Raw genomic sequence first — 19706 nt, forward strand, 5'->3', positions numbered from 1 at the left:
ACATCTCCCACCTGACTTTGCTGTCAGAGAGTGATATCTTTTTAATATGCAAATCTCATCGTCATCCATTCCATCCCTGTCCCCACCCTAAAATTTTCAATAGGTTAGACTGCCTATGACCTACAAAATAAACTTTAAAGTCTTTTTCAATGCACTCGAGACCCTTCATACTCTGATCTTCGCCTACCTGCTCTCCCTGTATCAATCCACATTCCCCTTTTTTTCTGTTCCTGTCTGTAACCTCACTGCAGCCACCAGCCAGGATCAGGAGCTGGGTATAGTGCCAGCAACCAGCACTGCTGCTCTAGACCTACCAGTCCCTCTCCAACAGCACAGCCCCCGAAACGGACATGGCCACAAATCAGACAAACGAGACACCAGTTGTAGCTCTGCCACTGTGTACATTAATAACAAATTGATTTCCCTTACACTGGGCCTGGGTCTAAGGAAGTGAATAAAATGCACTTATTTTTTTTAGAAAGCTTGTCTTCAGTAGAAATGCTCCCAAATCTCGGCCTACAGTCTGTTTCTGTAAAAACCTAGCACAATGGCTCACAACTGATCATGTTAGAGAGCCAGCTGTGTCCCAGTTACCTGCTATTTTGATATTCATGTTGTTATCCAGCAGGAGATTTTCAGCTTTGAGGTCCCGGTGCACAATCTTCCGACCATGACAATAATCAACAGCAGATAGGATTTGCCAGAATTTACGCCTGGCCTCGGACTCATTTAACCGGCCATGATTAGCAAGATAGTCTGTAAAAGAAAAGAGAATTTAGAATATTTACCAAAATAAAATGACCCTGCTATTAGGATTCAGATTTTTTTCTCAGAAAGCTTTTATAATGACTAACGATTGTTCAAATAACATGCTGTTTTCCAAGTACCTTGCCTTAAGAAAAGTAATTCCAGTCGTATTTCTCTAGAGTCCAGAAAAACTGAGTCCAAGACTAGACAAGAGCAGGTGGCACAATAGTCACAGTAAAACTCAGTGTCTTTTGTGCCCAAGCTCTCCCTGTTCTTTCTTGAACAATGTACTGAATATTGAATATTCCTAACCATACTTAAAAATTAAAATTTATGTAAAACAAAGAACATGAATCAATTCTCTGACACTCCATCACACAAGAATTATCTTTCTTTTAAAAAATCATTTTCATGTAGTTATTACACAAAGCATTTGTAACATGAGATACAATGGTTCCTGGAAGTAGCTTAAATAATTCACACTTTGTTTTTTTCTTTTTTGTTAATTTTAATATATTTTATTGATTATGCTATTACAGTTGTCCATTTTTTTCTCCCCTTTATTCCCTTCCACCCTGCACTCCCCCTCCCACCATCATTTTCCCACCTTAGTTCATTTCCATGGGTCATGCATATAAGTTCTTTGGCTTCTTCATTTCTCATACTATTCTTAACATCTCCCTGTCTATTTTGTACCTACTAATTAGGCTTCTTATTCCCTGTACCTTTTCCCCCACTGAGCACCCTTATGATAGACAAAGTTCTGAAAACATATATATTCTTTATAAGATACTTTAGTTACCTTTGTGCAATGTTATAATTTCTATTAAATCAGTTTACCTGAAAATTAATTCTGCATGTTTATATAGATTTAATAAAACCAAATATTCAACTCATACAAGTTTCACCTAAAGATCTTAAAGTCCTCTGACATGATCTTTTGACGGAAAGGACAAAATAAATCATGATAGGCTTTTCTATTTAATTATTTTCCCAAGTAAGGAAGTGTACAGGTGAATCCGTAATCATAGTCACCTTCAACACATTTTCTGCTCTAGGCTATGTGGTTTACTAGTTTTCAAATTCCATGCCTTTGGCTCATGTCATCCTCAAATCTACTACAAAATTTACTAAAGTATGTACAGCTCTACACAGTTTATAAAGCATGTTCATATTATGGTATCTCACTTAATCTTCCTAACAACTGCTCTATAACTCTTACTCTAATTTCTTTTATTTATTTATTTTTATTATATATTATTTAAGAAAAATTCTTTAGTTATTTCTAGAGAAAGAAAGGGAGGGAGAAAAGGAAATAAACATCAATGTGTGCTTGCCTCTCACTCACCCCCTTCCAGGGACCTGGCCTGCAATCCAGGCATGAGCCCTGACTGGGAATTGAACCGGTGACCCTTTGGTTTGCAGGCCAGCACTGAATCCACTGATACACACCAGCCAGGGCTACACATTATTTTTTGTTGTATTTTTCCACTACTATTTATCCGCATTTTGTCTTCCACCTCCACCCACCCTCCTCCCTCCACTCTCATCACAATGTTGTCCTTGTCCATGAGTTCTCTCTCTTTTTCTTTTTTGCACTATCCCTCCACCCACTTAAAGCTCCCCTCTAATTCCTATTTTATATTTAAGGAAACTGATAATCAGTGGAAGTAAGGAATCTGGCAGAATTCATTTATTTAGTAAGTGAATGGCTGGTGTAGAATTAGAAACTTTTAATTATTTTTTTACTACATCGAGCTGCTTCTTTATCAGACTCCTCCTGAAATCCTAACCACCCTTTCAAAACCCTCCTCAAATGCCACTTTGATCTTAAACAGCCCCTCATCACTTTAAATAGAAATCACTTCAAATCTCTTCTCTGAACTCCTTGACACATAACACACTGCCTCACACTTTAATTATTTGCATCTATATCATAAATACCCCAGCGTGTGTTCATGTTTGGACACACACACAGCCCTAACTCTAGCACACTATGCTTCACAAAATAAAAGACTCCTTCATTAAAGCTTCCTGAGGATAGGGATGGTATCACCTTCCTCTGAACTCCCCACAATGCTTAGCGCTATGTACAAAACATCTTAGGTGGAGTATTTAAATATTTAGGTACTTAAGATTTTATCACAGATGTTATCATGAACCTTTCCATAATAGTAGTATAAAACGTGGAGTAGCAGCGTTACATTCTATGAGTTGTATGTAGCCTTTAAATTTAAGTGGACATTTTGTGTGTGGACATCTTGTATATTGTTTTATTGTCTGCTATAATCACAAACTGGGAGATAATCAATTCATTACATCTTCCCTTTGCCTTTATAGAGGCCACATAGTAGCCATTCATAATTCTGAGAGGGAAAAAGGATCACTTAAGAACAAATATGTAGACTTTTCAGTGAAAATGTCCAAACTACATTTAAGTAAATGGCAGGTGGACAATGTGCTTTCTAGTCATGAGTAAACTTGAGCCTCCTTTATACTGGATGAGCTGGGGAATCCACAATGAAGTTTTGGACCCTTGGGGCAATTGTAAGTTAATGGGGGGAATGTAATGTTTTTGGTAGAGGAATCTCTTTTGGCTAGTAAGATTTTTTCCTACAACTTCACACCACATGCTACTTAAATTATATCACTAAGTGAGGCAGTTATTCCATAGACAAATGATTTGCTTCCCAGACAGACAAAATTTCTTCCTGTTGAAAATGCTGAGTCAGTATGTGTAAGTGGAAAAGATTTTTAAGACTTTGGCAAAACAGAGAAACCTAACAGATCTGATGTGATTTGATCTGATCATCAGATCAGATTAATATATATGGAAAAAGAACCCAAACTATCTCCTACAAATGAGCCGTGGGAAGTACACATGAATCTGTACCAATTGGTATTTGTTTGAAGCAAAGTCAAAAATAAGTACCACCAGAGCCAAAGGGAAAGAAAAGCTTTAAAGTCTGGCAAGGAGGGCACTGTGTGAAAAACAAAGGTGTGGTACATCCCAACCTAAAATTACCATGTAAAGTCATAGTCATCACCTGTCAATAAATATATAGCAAACAGTTTGAGAAAAATGGCAACATTTGCGTTCCAGAGATCGAGAGACCAACTATTTAAAGAAGTAGTATTTTCAAACCTTAAGCAAAAATCTAAGTGAATATTACGGTTTACCTATTATCTTCCCCATTCTTTAGGATTTCTGCAAGGTAGGCATCCTTTGAAACTATATCATCTGCTGAGAAATTAGTACCAAAAGTAACTGGGGCAAAATCCTGTCTACAAATAAAATCAGTTTAGGTATACATCATCCTCTGTGAAGGGCACTGTTATCAATCCAAGCTCAAATTAATAAACAAGGACCTCAAGTTAAGATGCAAAAAGCACGCTCATGTTTCACTTTAAATTCTTAATTATTATAGGAGAAACTTATGAGTGTCATAGCCCTTCTTTACACTAATTGCCTATGTGTGTATTTTTGATGAATTAATATGATTTCCAAAAAGTTTTTCCCTATGCTTGCATTTTTATTGACAGTTAAGTAAAATGTAATTTTATGCTCGTTGACTTTTATAACAAAACTTTTTTTTAAATCCTCACCTGAGGATATGCTTATTTATTTTAGAGAGAGATGAAGGGGGTAGAGAAGAGAGAAACACTAATGTGAGAAACATCGACTGGTTTCCTCGCACATGTGCCCCGACTAGGGACTGAACGCACAAACTTTTGGTGTATGGGATGATGCGCCAATCAACTGAGCCACCCAGCTGGGGCACAAAACTTTTTAAGGTTATATTTTGTATGTCCTTTTGTTTTTCTGGTTTTGATTGTACATTACATTACAAAAGTCATGGTCTGTGACAGACTGGACAATTAAAAAGTCGGTCTTTTTTGAGCGCGGGCCTGCGAACCAGACAATCGCGGTTCAATTCCCAGTCAGGGCACATACTGGGGTTGCAGGCAGGTTCCCTGCAGGCCAGTTCCCAGCAGGGGATGCAAGAAAGGCAACCATACATTGATGTTTCTCTCCCTCTCTCCTTCCCTTCCCCTCTAAAGATAAATAAATAAAATCTTAAAAAAAAAAGTTGGTCTTTCAAGAGTGATAGTTTGAGAAATACTGGTACATACAAATAATTACAATATGCTGTGACAAAGACTAGAACAGAAATAAATATACTCTAATAAACATATTGTTTTTGCAGACCACTTTAAATTTTCTTTTTTTATTATGAAAGTCTCAAATACACATGAAAGTAGAGAAAATGGTATAAAGAATCCCTGAGATTCAGGAGTCCTCAACATTTTGCTCTACTTGCATCATTTAACCTATTTCCCTCTTAATTCTTCTTCTTTTTTTTTTTTTTTTGCTGTAGAAACCTAAAGCAAATCTTGGCATAATTTTGTCTCACCCTACTTTTGTATGCATCTCTCTCTAAAAAAAAACACAACCACTTTCTTACATAACCACAACACTATTATCACATCTAACAAAATCAACAATTCCTTAATATCATCTAATACACAGTCTGAATTCAGATTTTTTTAGTTGGCTATTGGAATCAGGACCCAAACAAGATGTACATTTCCTAATTATTTTGTCTTTGGAGTCCTTTTATTCTGGAACAGTTCCTTACCCCTTTCCTCCCCAACCCTTTTCCCACGCCACTGACTTGTTGAAGAAACTGGATTGTCCACCCTAAACTCTAAATTTGTTCTTTGCTCCCTCATAATATTGTTTATCTTATTCTTCTATCACGTGTATTTCCAATTAATTGGAATTCAAGCATAAAGAATAGAATGGATTCAGGTTTAATTTGGGGGGGGGGTGGCAAGAATATGTCCCAGGTGCATCTAGGTGGAAGACTATAATATCTGGTTCTCCCACTTTAGGAGTGCCAAGATTGATCAGTGAATTCTAGGAATGATAGACCTATCCTTCAATTAAAGAGTCTCATCATTCTTTTTCCTAATATGGTTCTAAAGCTCAAGTATATATCATAACTTTTAGAGGGCTAACGAAGCACATTACGGGGACCTACCTCCAGAATTTCTGATATATAGTAGGTATTGGAAGGAGCCCATGATATATGTATTTTTTAAAAGTACCCAGGTGATGCTTAAAAAGCCAGGACAGGGACCACACTTTGAGAATCACAGGACTATCTTTAGTATTCATTAGTGGTCATACTAATAATGACCGGTGTTGCAAAACTGTGATCTTTCTAATTTTTTTATTCCAGCCACATTTACTAGATAAAATTTTTCTGTAGGAAAGAGCTTATTCTCATTAGTTAGGGCTATTTAGTTATCCTGCAATACAACCAAAACAGGTGAGGAAAAATAAATGCTTAAATCTTCCTCCTTAAGTACTATTTTTCAGGGTAAGGGGTTGGTATGCTTGCTGGCTAGCTGCAATGGGATTTATTAGAATTTTATGTGTTTGAGTTTTTTAAAGACTTTTTTCTACCTATATTTAGCTTTCTTTTTTCTCCCCCTTATATGATTCTCTTAACTATCATAATGAGTGCATGGATTCTTACGTATTCAGTTTTAATCAGCTATCACACTTTTTGATGCTCAAAATTTTCTACCTTTCACCAGTGGAAACCCCTTTACAATGTTTTTTAATATGACCACAGAAATACTCAATACCTTATTGCTTTCTGATAAATTAAAATGTCTCATGCTTATCTTTAATACTTCTTGCCTTAAATCTGGAATCAGTCATTTCTCCAGGAAGCCTTGGTTCTTTTTACTGGGAATGGTACCTAGGTGCTCTGATGCTTCTTAGTTAACAGGGTGGTACTGCTTCTAAGCCTTTTCAGGGTCAGAGATAGAAAATAAGTACTTTTAAAAAACATTTAATTTATTTATTTTTAGAGAGGGGGGAAGAAGGAGAAAGAGAGAGAGAAACATCAATGTGTTGGTTGCCTCTAATGTACCCCCTACCAGGGACCTGGGGCACAACCCAGGCATGTGCGCTGACTGGGAATCAAACCGGCAACCCTTTGGTTTGCAGGCCCGTGCTCAATCCACTGAGCTATACCTGCCAGGGCAGAAATAAGTACTTTTAAAGAGAAAAATAACAATGAATTAATTCCATGTCAAATTTAAAGTTATAGAAATTACTTTTCTTTGATTTTTGTATTTGCATGTATTTTTCTTTTACATAAAAAATCCTGGTTAACATTAACATATACTACTTGTTTTATACTGTAATCGTTATGTAATATATTCAAAATAGCTATACTAATATTACTATGAAGAATAAAATTACTAGATGAAGTTTAAAAGTTACCATTTCTTTGCAATTCTTTTAATGTTGAGATTATACTGTCTTAAGAACACACAGTCTGAATACAATGTTTTAAAATTACTTGAAAAGCCACCTCTGTGGTGTGTTGCCAGCATGATATATAGTACATTTATTTGTTTTTAAATATTAGAGATTATTTTCTTTTTCCTGTTTATTTTTGAATATGTAAAACACTTGGCTGATGTTTAATATGATACCAAAGTTAAAACTATGTAACACCATACAGTCCAAAAAGTCTATTTCCATCCCCTGCCTAAAGATAACCTTATTAAATGTTTCATTTTATGTATGAAAATATGTATATATAATTGTATTCTCCCTACTTCTTATATAACAACATTTATCCTTTTTTCTCTCCAAGTCATAGCACTACACAGATATCTTCCACACTTCTTTCACATTATTGCAGATATTAAAAGTTAGTAGCATGGTTCTAAGAATAAAGGTTTAGGAGTCAGGCTGGCCTGGGTTCAAATTCTGTCTTAGTACTTGTTAACTATATGACCTTGAGCAAATTACTTAACCTCCACAAACCTACATTTACTAATCTAAAAATGGAGATAATAATGGAAGCCACCTCACAACGTTATATGAAGACTAAATGGAAAAAGCAATTTAAAAAGAAAATAAAACACCTCTTCATGGTGCCTGCCACATATGAGTGCTCAAAAATGTTAGCTGCTATTATTTCAATTGTGATAATTACTATTCTCATTACATTGTCAGAGGCTGACTTAGCCTGCCTCCTGTTCTAACTACCATTGATCCACGAGGCCCTTGTAATACAGCTTCTATGAGTCACACTTCATTGAAATTCCTTTAAAGTCACCAGTAATGTCCCTAATCTAAAGCCAATTACCTTTTCTCAGTTCTTACCTTTTATGACCTTCTACTACATTTTACTCTTAACTGGTTTTGAAAATAAACATCTCTCCAGTTAATTCTGTGTTTATGTAGTTTTCCTCCATTTAGTTTTCCTCCATTTCTTGCACTAACTGGCTCTTCTTTCTGGCCTAACCACATAAAACTACAATAGTCTGCTTTTGGGCCTTAGACCTTCTTTTTCTAAACCCCTTCCCTTACCGAATTAATCTAAGTTAGCATCTTCTTCTTGTGGATAACCTCTGATCTGCCTTATTTTGAGCTGGATGATGCAGTTCTCTTTTACACTCCTCTAATGCACTGCCTGTCTCCTGATTCACTCTTCAGTCAGTCACTTGACTGGGGGTCTGCTGCTCACGGATCCTACTGAGAATCTAATGAAAGTTGTATTTACATACAAACACACGTAGGAAATTTGATAGGCAACTTCCAGGGGGGGTCTATAAAATCTTAGGTTTAATCAAGGTTAAGAAATTTTGCCTTGGGGGATTTCATTCATTGATTATAACTTTTATAAAAATAAATTACAGAATTACCAAGTGCATTTTGCCTTTCAATAGTTGCTCAATTGTACATCTACACAGATTCTTCTTTGGCTGCTGCAGTGTTATCAAGACTGAACTCATCTTTCTTTTTATAAACTTCATTACCACCTTCTAAGTCATTGTAACTAACATCTTACTCACTTAACCTCAAAAATTCAAGAGTCATCTTCTACCAAACCCTAAATTAAGTATAGTGGAAGCACCAATACCCAGGTTTCAAGTTATATAAAGCCCTATATGGTTTAATTAATAAGTGTTTTCATCCTGTATTTATAGGTGTTGATTTCACAGCACAATGCCTAACATATAATAAATGCTCAGTAAGTGTTAGCTGCTACCACCATCACCACCACCATCATCACCTACACCAGCACCTGCGACATTCCTTCTCTTCCCCCAGGGATAAGGGGGCACCTTTCCCAGCATCTTATCAAAGTGGAGAGACCCAGCCAGTTGCATTTCCTTAAGTTTCAGGGACATCAGAATCTTTAAATGAGTATCTTTAAGCTTAATAGTCTTTAGCTGGAAATTGTTAGCATCTCAAAAAGCTGGAGCTGAGTAATAAACCAAAAGGTTAATAACTTATGCAATTAATTATTTAGTGTTATGTTAAAGTGATTAAATTTGTAATTTCATCAATTTGTAATTTGGGTGTAAAAAGGCTGATGCCATTTTATTTTATTTTATTATTTTTTATCCTCAACTGAGGACATGCTTTTGATTTTAGAGAGAGGGGCAGGGAGGGAGAGAAAGAGGGAGAGAAACACTGTGAGAGAGAGGCACACACACTGATCAGTTGCCTTTCATATGTGCCCCAACCAAGGACAGAACCCACAGTCCAGGCACGTACCTGGGCCGGTAATCAAACCCACAACCTTTTGGTTTACAGGACAGTGCTCCAACTGAGCCACACCGACCAGGGCAATGCCATTTTAATATTTTGTGCTTAACTAGCCTTTTTGAATGGCTAACAAGCAAGCAAACAAATAAACAAACCAAAAAGCCCCATGCCTCAGATAATTAAATGCTGATCAAAGGGACCTAATCCACAAATCTGCAAAAACTTCATACTTCTAATTACTAAGTTTGACGAGAAATAGTGTTTTTAGGAATATAATCACTACAAACCCTGAGGCTCCAATAATATTATCGAAATTGGCTCATTTGTTCCCTTCAAAATATTTATAAGTTCCATTATTTTCAATCCCCAGACTCAAATTTCTACTCCTCTTGCCCTCCAACATTTCTTTTTCCTTTAATCAGTATAAAAAATGGTGCGAAAATAACTATTTCACTGTAGCTCAGCACTCTGGTCTTTGTCAACTTGGATTGCACTGGTTCTAATCAATCATTCTTGGATGAAATAAAACAAAGAAAGGTCCATTAATAAAATAAAGCCCTGAAAACAGTTTTTAGTAAATTAATATCACTTTATACTGTGAACACTAATAAAAATGGATTAGGTATATGATCTGTATTAAATTAGAATAACATGAGTTATTCTGATTTTAAATATTAGATTATAATATTACTTATCATATATTAAATCACATTACACTTGACCTTGAGACACATTTATAATATGAAAGTATAGATTTTAAATATTTTGTTTTTCTGTTTGTTTTACGTAATCATTTTAAATTGTGTGTTTGACAAAAAATTAAAGGAGATTGTTGTTGCCATATACTCTGACAATTTAATTGTGCTTTCAGCAATTTTCCTACACTTGACTGCTCGCATCTGTTAGACTACAAATCAGTTCTCCGAGCTATGTGGAGCCACTGAAGCCACCCACATCTTCTGAGCAGTGAATGAGTTTTTAGGTACAATACATAGTTTAAAGTGTTGTGAATTATTTACAATTGACTTCTGTGACTATATGTTAAAGTTTTCAGCAAAAATTAAAAGCAAATATGGTCAAACTTTTTAAATATTATGTATAGCCCCTATGTAGAAGCCAATAGGTTGCAATATCTGATGATAGTAATAGATATCAAAAAACAAAGGACTTCAAAAAGTTTCATATCTTTAAAAAAATACAAAACTAAAATAAATTTCTGATTTCTTTATACCTAAGGAGATTTCAAAAATAAGTCCTAGAGTCAAGCAAGATTTGGGATGCTTTTTGTATTTCTTGCTGCTGTGTGACCTTGGACAAGTTATTCAGGTCCTGGATGACTCTGATTTCTCAGTAACAAATCCCAAGTTTTGTTCTTTGTGGGAGGGTCATACCTTAAACCTCTTCACACATAAATTCTAAGTTGTTGGCAAAGAACTCTTTACGAGAAGCCATTAACCATTGGCTTCTGTCCACAAACTGTAATTTCTTTACTCTATTGCAGGAAAATATGCTGTCTGTAGTGTCTAGTAAGAAACTAGTAGTAACAACACGAAGTATGCATTAGAAGAAATTTGTATTTCCAGTTCTGGAATATTTAATAGGGCAAATCAAGCAAGAAGGCTTATAAAAATAAACATGTAAGAGAACATAATTTTTGGCTCGGTTTTCCATATATGTATACAGATCTTAATAAAGACAGCCCCCATCAGTTAAGAATCAAAATAAAATCAATTACAAAAGCATAAGGAGCACAGTAGTATACAACTACCTGGACCCTCAACTGTGCTGATTCTCTCTAGGTCAGTCTCAGAGCGCAATGCTTTTCTCCCTCGTGGAATCAAATTAGGAAAGAACGTTGACCTCTACTGTGAATTTAAAGTGTAAGAGTCATCTATTTATTTATTCATTCATTCAACAAATACTTGATGACTTTTTTGTTGTTAGCCACTATGCTTGACACTTTGCCCTCATGGAACTTCTATTTGGGCAAAGGTAATGACAATAAATAAAAATTATAGAGAATAAATGCCAGAGAAACAGGGTGAGCAGCTGGAAAGTATCTGGGGGAGGCCATGTTTGATAGGGTGATCAGGAGAAGCCTTTATGAGATGGTACTAGTTCAAAAGGGGAGAAAAGCGTTCAAGGACAATGTAGTACACTCATGAAACCAAAAGGACACCAAATGAGGCTCATGCACAAAGAGCAAAGAAGAGAAGGCAAATGATGAAACTGAAGAAGTGGGAGTCAACTCAGGAAGAATACAGAAGCCTGAGGAAGGAGTCTATATTTTAAAATATTGGGAGACAATTTAATGGTCTTAAGTAGGTGAGAGACCTGATCTAATTTACATGTTTAAAGCACTTAAAATAATCTGAAACTATGAATTCTATTTCAATAAGCTGTATAGTACCATATACAGCTTGTTTTTTTTTAGGCAAAAACAGAAGTTTAAGCACCCCTATGTGAATGGTCCTGATAGCTGGTGTGAGAGTTACACAAAGATAAAATTCAGTCCTTAATGCAAAGAAATTTATAATATGTCTGAGGAAAGAAGGTTAAATAACAAGAACTTTATTCAGTCCAAACAATAATAGAAGAGATGTCACGAGGCAGCACTGGCTTGCAGACAGAAGATGAGATACTGTCTGAAGATCATAAACTCTCTTAATTCCAGAATAGCTCAGTTTTCTCACTGATTTTGATACATGCAGTAACATTTCATTAACTGTCCCAGGACTGTTTTTCAGACAGTGATTTCTTTAAAAAAAAGTGAAAAGCCTAGGAAAGCGCCCAGAGTCATATTTAACACCAGCTGATGATGTCATCTCGAAGGCATTAAAACATTCCAGACAATTTCCTAAATAGGTATTTTCATCTCACCTATTTTTATCATCTCTACAGGATCTCAAAATCTGTTGTGAATTTTTTCTGAGTAATGACTACAACTGGACTAATACATGAATCACTCTTAGCTGAACTACTGACGCTGGGTGCTATTTACTCAATATGTGGTAGTGTTACAATAATATTTATAAATGCAATCTGGTCACACTTCTAATGTGTTCTTTACACAAATATATCCCTGGAGCTATTTTGATATGCAATTATTTCTTAAGAAGGAAAGAAATATAGTCCAAAGAAAAGACTAGGGTTTATCAAAACATGCCATTTTGGAATTAGGATTGAAATGCCAAACTTGATGAGATACTGATGATAAAGGAAGCAAATTTGTTAATTTTAATATTTTGGTTTTTGGATATTTGTACTCTGAAGTATATTTTTAGCAAATAACTGAGATCTAACACATTGTCACCATTTGCTCATAAATCAAAGGGCAAATTTATTGTTTTACTTTTTAAAAAAAGATTTATCTATTTTTTAGAGAAGGGAAGTAGGGAGAAAGAGAGCAAGAGAAAGAAACATCAATGTATGGTTGTCTCTCATGCGGCCCCCACTGGGGACCTGGCTCACAACCCAGGTACTTGCTGTGACTGGGAATCGAACCTGCCACCCTTTGGTTCTCAGTCCACGCTCAATTGACTGAGCTACGCCAGCCAGGGCTTGTTCTACTTTTTCATTAAGTTCTTCAGGTGAGTTGAGAGAGGCAAACAATGAAGTCAGGCTGGACTGGTTCATTCAGAAATGGAGAGTGAACTCAAGAGTGTAGATTAAGCTGTGTTGCGTAAGAAAAATTTTTCAGTGAAGCTCCTGCAAAAATATTTAGTTGAATGGCAAATCAAGTTTCTTGGGTAAGCAAGTTTGGGAAAAATCAAACCCCTTAGTTCATCAGCCAGTGGCCTGACTATGATGTATGTTTTCTGGGGTCTTACACATTAAGTAAGTGACACTGTGAAGTCACTTGTAAGAGGAAAAAGGATAGTAGTGAAAGCGAAGGACCAGCTGGAAAACAAAACAAAACCTAAAACAAGACCCTACCTATTTACTGCTCAGAAATAAAAAAGGACAGTTAGTTTAGTAACAAACCAATATCATAAGGCTGAAATGTTTCTGTGTAGATATTTGTCTCAATTCTTCACTCCCTCCCTGTAGTAGGATTATTTATACATTCCCTCTATTGCGAGACTCTGAAATGCCTCCCAGGAGAATAGGTGGTACATATCTTGCCCTACTGCCTTTGGTCTTGGTCAAGGGGAGTATGTGGAGTCTGACTTGATCTCTCTTAATCTCCTGTGTTTCTACCATCTACTATAAGAGTAATCCCAGAAGGAGAGCCATGTAATGCAGAACTGAACCCAACGTACAGCTTGAAATACAACCTTCCCAGCAGATGCACAGACAAAAAGATGTATGTTAATGTAAATCACTGAAAAGCATAAAGCTGTATGTTATATAACATCATCACAGCAAAAATATGACTGATAAAGATTTAATATTAGAAAAGAGAGGTTTGCTTAGCTATAAAATGAACTATAATTGCACAAAGAAATCTTCTGAACATTTTGCCACATAATTTAGATATTTTGTGTTACTTATTACATATATATTTGTATTATTTTTACACACCTGGATGACCTCATTAGATATCAAAACAAACCTTACTGGCTTTGAAGACCAACTGGGTGGAACTCCTCGTGTAGACTGCATTAATTATTGGCTCTATTATGAAAGATGATGTAAAAAAGACTAGTTGGACCTTTCTCAGAAGGAGATAACAATCACTTTTTTTCAAGACAGTTGATCCACTACTTAGCACCTAAACTTTCCCACTGCCTCCTATTTCCAGGGCAAGGGGACAACTTATTAGGCATGGTTCTGAAGAACAAATTATGATTCAATTCCAAAGGAAGATAAAATAGACAGAAGGGTTAGTTACGGCTAACTCCTAAGTCAAGGGAGTAATTAAAGACAGCGCCAACACAACATGGACTGATGTTGAAAACTGTGGGCTCTATTCTCCCTCCATATGCAAATCACTTAATCTTTCCAGGCCTCAGTTTCTAAATGTAGTTACTATAACTTAATGTAACTTCTATGGTTGCTTTTAAATTCAGTATTGATACTTCAATGAATATCAACTTTGCATAAAAACATGACTTCAAATTTCCCTTTGGTTTATTTGTTAAATTTTTTTATTGTGGTAAACTACAAATAATAGAAAATCAATCATGTTAACTATGTTTAACTGTATAGTTACCCCTTAGTTTATTTTTATCTCATTACTTTCCCTGTAATTTCTGGCACAAAAATGGCTAGGGTACTTATTTTAGATATTGGAGAGAAGTTAAAATGTACTGGGTAGAAGCTTTGAAGCTACTACCCATTCAGCAGTGAGGCTGAGAAGACAGACTCCTAGGTGGAAAATGACTGCTAGAATAAAACAGATCAGGAACAAGTATAAAGGGCACATGGACAATAACAAGGGCAGTGGGGCGTGAAAACAGGAGAGAGATGGGAAGGGCGGGATGAGAGGGGGAGGCAAAAACTACTTGAATAACAATTAAAATAAAAACAAAAGTACCAAAAAAGGGAAAAAAAAGAAAATAGATCAAATCAAGAGGTGCACAGAAAAGGGAAAAGATAAATGGTTCCAGTTTGGGTAGTATTCAGGATTTAATCTAGTCAAGAAAGCCTGCATCTATACCTCTGGTAGTTTTAAAAACCCAGATTTGACTGCTAGTGGTAGTGTGCCAAAACAAGAGTACTCCAAGTGACAGAAATATGATTAAATAAAAGCAGGAACGTAAGGATTCTAACCATGTAGCTAAGTAATAAATGCTTCTTTTTAACAACAGAAAGAAAAACCCTAGAAATGCTTATGGAACATGCTCATTCTAAGAATTTAGTGGTGATGGTCCTGAACAGCAGAGGAACAGGTACAGTCAAGCCAAGTTTTTTTCTGTGGCCTTTGAAGGATTAATACTCAACAAAGGACATGACTTCAGAGAGCTGGTTTGCAGACTCAACTGTTACATTTATTTACTGATGTCTCTATGTGGTTTACACGGATGGTTTTATTATAGGTGTGATAAAACCAGGAAAGAGATAAGCATGGGTTTCTAGTCACTACGTTAAGAAAACCAAACACACAATTACCATGACTTAATACAACAAATAAAAGTTTAAAATAAAGCACTCTAAGACACAGTTTGGTAGCTTTCTCACTAATCCCCAAATTTTGTTTAAGTCAGAGTTTAAGCTAATAGTGATTGCATCTGCAATTCAGAAAGTGTCTGCTTCCTCATCTCAAAGCTCCACATCCACTGAAGTTAAATCCACATCCATTAAAAGCATGGCCCTACAGCTTGAAAGACACTAACAGTCCTTGTGTACCCTCTAGCAGGTGGAGTTGTCTAAATTTCAGAGCAAGAGTTTTCTATTACCTTGTTGTTGTTGCTTAGTTAGCAGTTTTCAACGGTCTTTGACCTATGTTTCCAATCAGTCTTTTCCATTCTCTTTGAGCAGAATAAAAAAGAATTTAACAGTAAACCCATGCTTTCTGGGAATCTGTTAAGACATGCTAAATATAATCACTGTTTACCCAATTATTACAAGAATGTTAACAATAAAAATAAATTGATTCCTTTATAATTTTTACTGCACACTCAAAAAATTTCTACTCTAAGGTTTGCTTAACACTTTAAGCATAGTCAAAGATTAAGTTTAACATACATCATAGATTTGTGTAATTCCAAGAGCTCAATCAAGCTAGAGGCTTGGGGAGATTCTGAACTTGCCATATTTTTTATTTAAAGTCCATTGTGTGCTGGTATCACCAACAGTCCAAATAGAATACCTTATACCTCAAATATTTGTGGACCATTAAGTTTTTCTATAAAAAAGGATGTCTATTAACTAAACAAATTGGAAGAAGCCAGTGAGATATGTCAATGCCTTTGGATTTGATCCTTTGAAATCTACAGAATTAAGCAATCAGTGCCTGCGTGGGTTTCCATTCCCATGCAGTGCGTTTCTGGTTTTATGTTTCCAAAAGAAAATTTCATCATACAGATAAATGACAAAGACTTAATTCACAGCATTTTATCCTAGAAGAAAACATACATGGTAAAATCTCAGACATCTCTTGTAGCAATATCTTTGCCACTTTATCTCCTTGGGCAAAGGAAACAAAGAAAAAATAAACAAATGGGACAATATAAAACTAAAAAACTTCCACGAAGCAAAATAAATAATCAACAAAATGAAAATGGAACCCACTAAATGGGAGAACATATTTGAAGATGATAATATGATAAGGGGTTAATTTCCAAAATATATAAAAAAGAACCTATATAACTCAACACAAGCAAGACAAATAACCCACTTAAAAATGGGCAAAGGACCCGAATAGACACTTCTCCAGAGAAGCCATTCAGATAGCCAACAGACATAATAAAAGATGCTCAATGTTACTAATCATCAGAGAGATGCAAATTATAATCCAATCCATCAGCAAATCCTATGGGCTCTAACTTCAGCACATGTGTAGAATCTCACCACTTTATCGTCATCATTCCTTCTCTAGTCTAAGCCACCATGATCCTCTGCCTGAACTATTACAATAGCTTCTTAATTGGTTTTCCTACATTTCTCTTTGCCTCCCAGCCTTCTACATTTGACACAGTAGCCAGAGTCATCTTTAGAAACATCTTTATGTGTTATGTCAGTCCTCTGCCCAGAACCCACCAATGGCTTCCCGTATCACTTAAAGTAAAAGCCAAGTCCTTACTGTGGCTGAATAAAGCCAAAGTGATCTAAAATTAAAACCATCTTTGATTTAACCAAAAACAGTTGACTCAAAAGTTATGTAATATAATGGACTTCTGGTCAAGAGGGAAGCATAGGTGGACATACTTTACCTCCTTGTGCAACCAAAAAATAATCACAACAAATCTCAAAACAAATAACACACACAACTGACAGGAAATTGAACTGTATGGAAGTCTGACAACCAAGGATTTAAAGAAGAAACAACCATCCGCACAGGTAGGAGGGGTGGAGCTGAGAGGGGGTGGAAAGGTGAGGAGACCCAGAGTGGAGTGAAAAGCCTGCTTCTGTGGAACAGCCCAGGTGGTCCCACATTCACATACAGTAGATGAAATCAGGAGGGACACTTTGGGAGTGAGTGATCCCAGCCTCAGGCCAGACCACACAGCCCAGGGTTCCAGAGCTGAGAAGATAATTCTTCATAACCTCTGACTGTAAAAATCAGTGGGGGTTGGGGTAGCAGAAGAAACTGCTTGATTTTCAGGAAACTTTGCCCAAATGGTCTGCATGGTCTTAAAATGTACCCAAACATACCCACTCTGGGATTCAACACCAGGGCAACAGCTGGAAGGGTGCCACTCACATATGGGGAGTGGGTGAAGTGACTAGAAATGGTGCCCGGTAAGCACCCAGAAGCCAGGCAGCAGCACGGTCCCCTCTCTGAGCCCTTCCCTAACACAGAGCCACAAAGCAGTGAAGTGGGTTGTCCGATTCTAGCGATTACCTAAGAATCCACCTCACACAATTTACCGGTGCCTTTTACAGGGAGTCAAACAGGTCTACCTAATACACAGAAACAAACACAGAGAGGCTGCCAAGTTGAGGAGACAAAGAAACATAGCCAAAACAAAAGAACAGAACAAACCCCCAGAAAAAGAACTAAATGAAATGGAAATAGCTAACTTATCACATTCAGACTTCAAAACACTAGTGATCAAGATGCTCAAAAAACTCATTGAGTGCAGCAACCAAATAAAGGAAGAAGTGAAGGTTACACTAAATGAAGTACAGAAAAATCTACAGGGAACCAACAATGAAGGGAAGGAAGCTAGAATTCATATCAATGATTTGGAACATAAGGAAGAAATAAACATTCAACCAGAACAGAAACAAACAAGAACTAAAAAAATGAGGATAGTATAACAAGACTTTAGGACATCTCCAAATGTGCCAACATCTGAAACACAGGGATGTCAGAAAGAAGAAGAGCAAGAAATTGAAAACTTATTTGAAAAAATAATGAAAGAAAATTTCCCTAATTTGGTGAAGGAATTAGACATACAAGTCCAGGAAGCACAGAGTCCTGAACAAGTTGGACCCAAAGAGGACCACACCAAGACATACAATAAAAACATTAAAGGTTAAAGGTAAAGAGAGAATCTTAAAAGCAGCAAGAGAAAAGCAGAGAGTTACCTACAAAAGAGTACTCATAAGACTATCAAGCTGATTTCGAAAAAGAAACTTTACAGGCAAGAAAGGACTGGCAAAAAGTACTCAAAGTAATGAAAAGCAAGGACCTACAACCTAGATTGCTCTATCCAGCAAAGCTATCATTTAGAATGGAAGGGCAGATAAAGTGCTTCTCAGATAAGGTAAAGCTAAAGGAGTTCATCTCCAGTAAGCCATTACTACATGAAATGTTAAAGGGACCTATTTAAGAAAAAGAGAATCAAAACTACAAACATTAGAAAGGCAACAAATTCACAACTATCAACAACTGAATCTAAAAACACATACACACAAACTAGGCAAACAACCAGAACAGGAACGGAATCATAGGTATGGGAATCATTTGGAGGGTTACTTGCTGGGAGTGGGGAGGGGGAGAATGGGGGGAAACGTATAAGGAATAAGAAGCATAAATGGTAGGTACAAAATAGACAGGGGGATGTTAAGAATAGTATAAGAAATGGAGAAGCCAAAGAACTTACATGCACAACCCATGGACAGGAACTAAGGGGGGGACTGCTGGAGGGAAGGGGGTACAGGGAAGAGAGGGGCCAAAGGGGAAAAACTGGGACATCTGTAATAAAATAATCAATAAAATATATTTCAAAAAATTATATAATGAAGTGTGACTGGTCATCACCCAGACCTAAGATACATACTCAAATTTATCAATGCTGCTATTAAAGAATCACATTTACAAGTTTGCAAGGACATGTGTAGAAGTAAGCTCAGTGCCAAAACCAAGCAATAATCTAAATGTCCATCAGTAGAGGAATGGTTAAGTAATTTGTAGCATATAATCATATAATAGAACACTATGAAGCTATTAAAAATGTGATGGATCTTTATGTATTTACATGGAAGGAAAGTGTTCTCTGTCCGTGTCTCTCTTGCTCACACACATATACACACACACACCTCACATCAGTAATTCCGAACTGAATGCAGTTCTTCACATATACTTGTATTTGTACAGGCTGTTCCACCTGAACATCTCTACCGTCCTCACTGTACTGATTTCTACTCATTCTTCAAGACTCACCTCAGAGTAACATCTTCCTAAGGAAGCATTTCCTGACTCCTCTGGCTGGGTAGGACAGGTGCTTAATGTTTGTTTGTTGATTAAAGAAAAATATCTACATTTTCTACATTCTAAAACCTAGCCTGAAACTTCATTCTAAAAATTAAGTAGTAT

General features: G+C 36.3%; 1 protein-coding gene across 2 annotated transcripts in view; it reads right to left on the bottom strand.

The window, feature by feature from the left end:
* The window catches only part of SIK2 (salt inducible kinase 2), a 141210-nt gene that overhangs the window by 54927 nt on the left and 66577 nt on the right, over positions 1-19706 (bottom strand). For both annotated transcript variants that reach the window (XM_037136166.2, XM_037136165.2), the window contains exon 4: positions 595-756. In XM_037136166.2, coding sequence (XP_036992061.2) covers positions 595-756 — 162 coding nt within the window. The remainder of the gene's footprint in view (positions 1-594; positions 757-19706) is intronic.

The sequence above is a fragment of the Artibeus jamaicensis genome, unplaced genomic scaffold (assembly GCF_021234435.1).
Source record: "Artibeus jamaicensis isolate MK-2021 breed Jamaican fruit bat unplaced genomic scaffold, CSHL_Jam_final contig_585, whole genome shotgun sequence".
Classification (NCBI taxonomy): domain Eukaryota; kingdom Metazoa; phylum Chordata; class Mammalia; order Chiroptera; family Phyllostomidae; genus Artibeus; species Artibeus jamaicensis.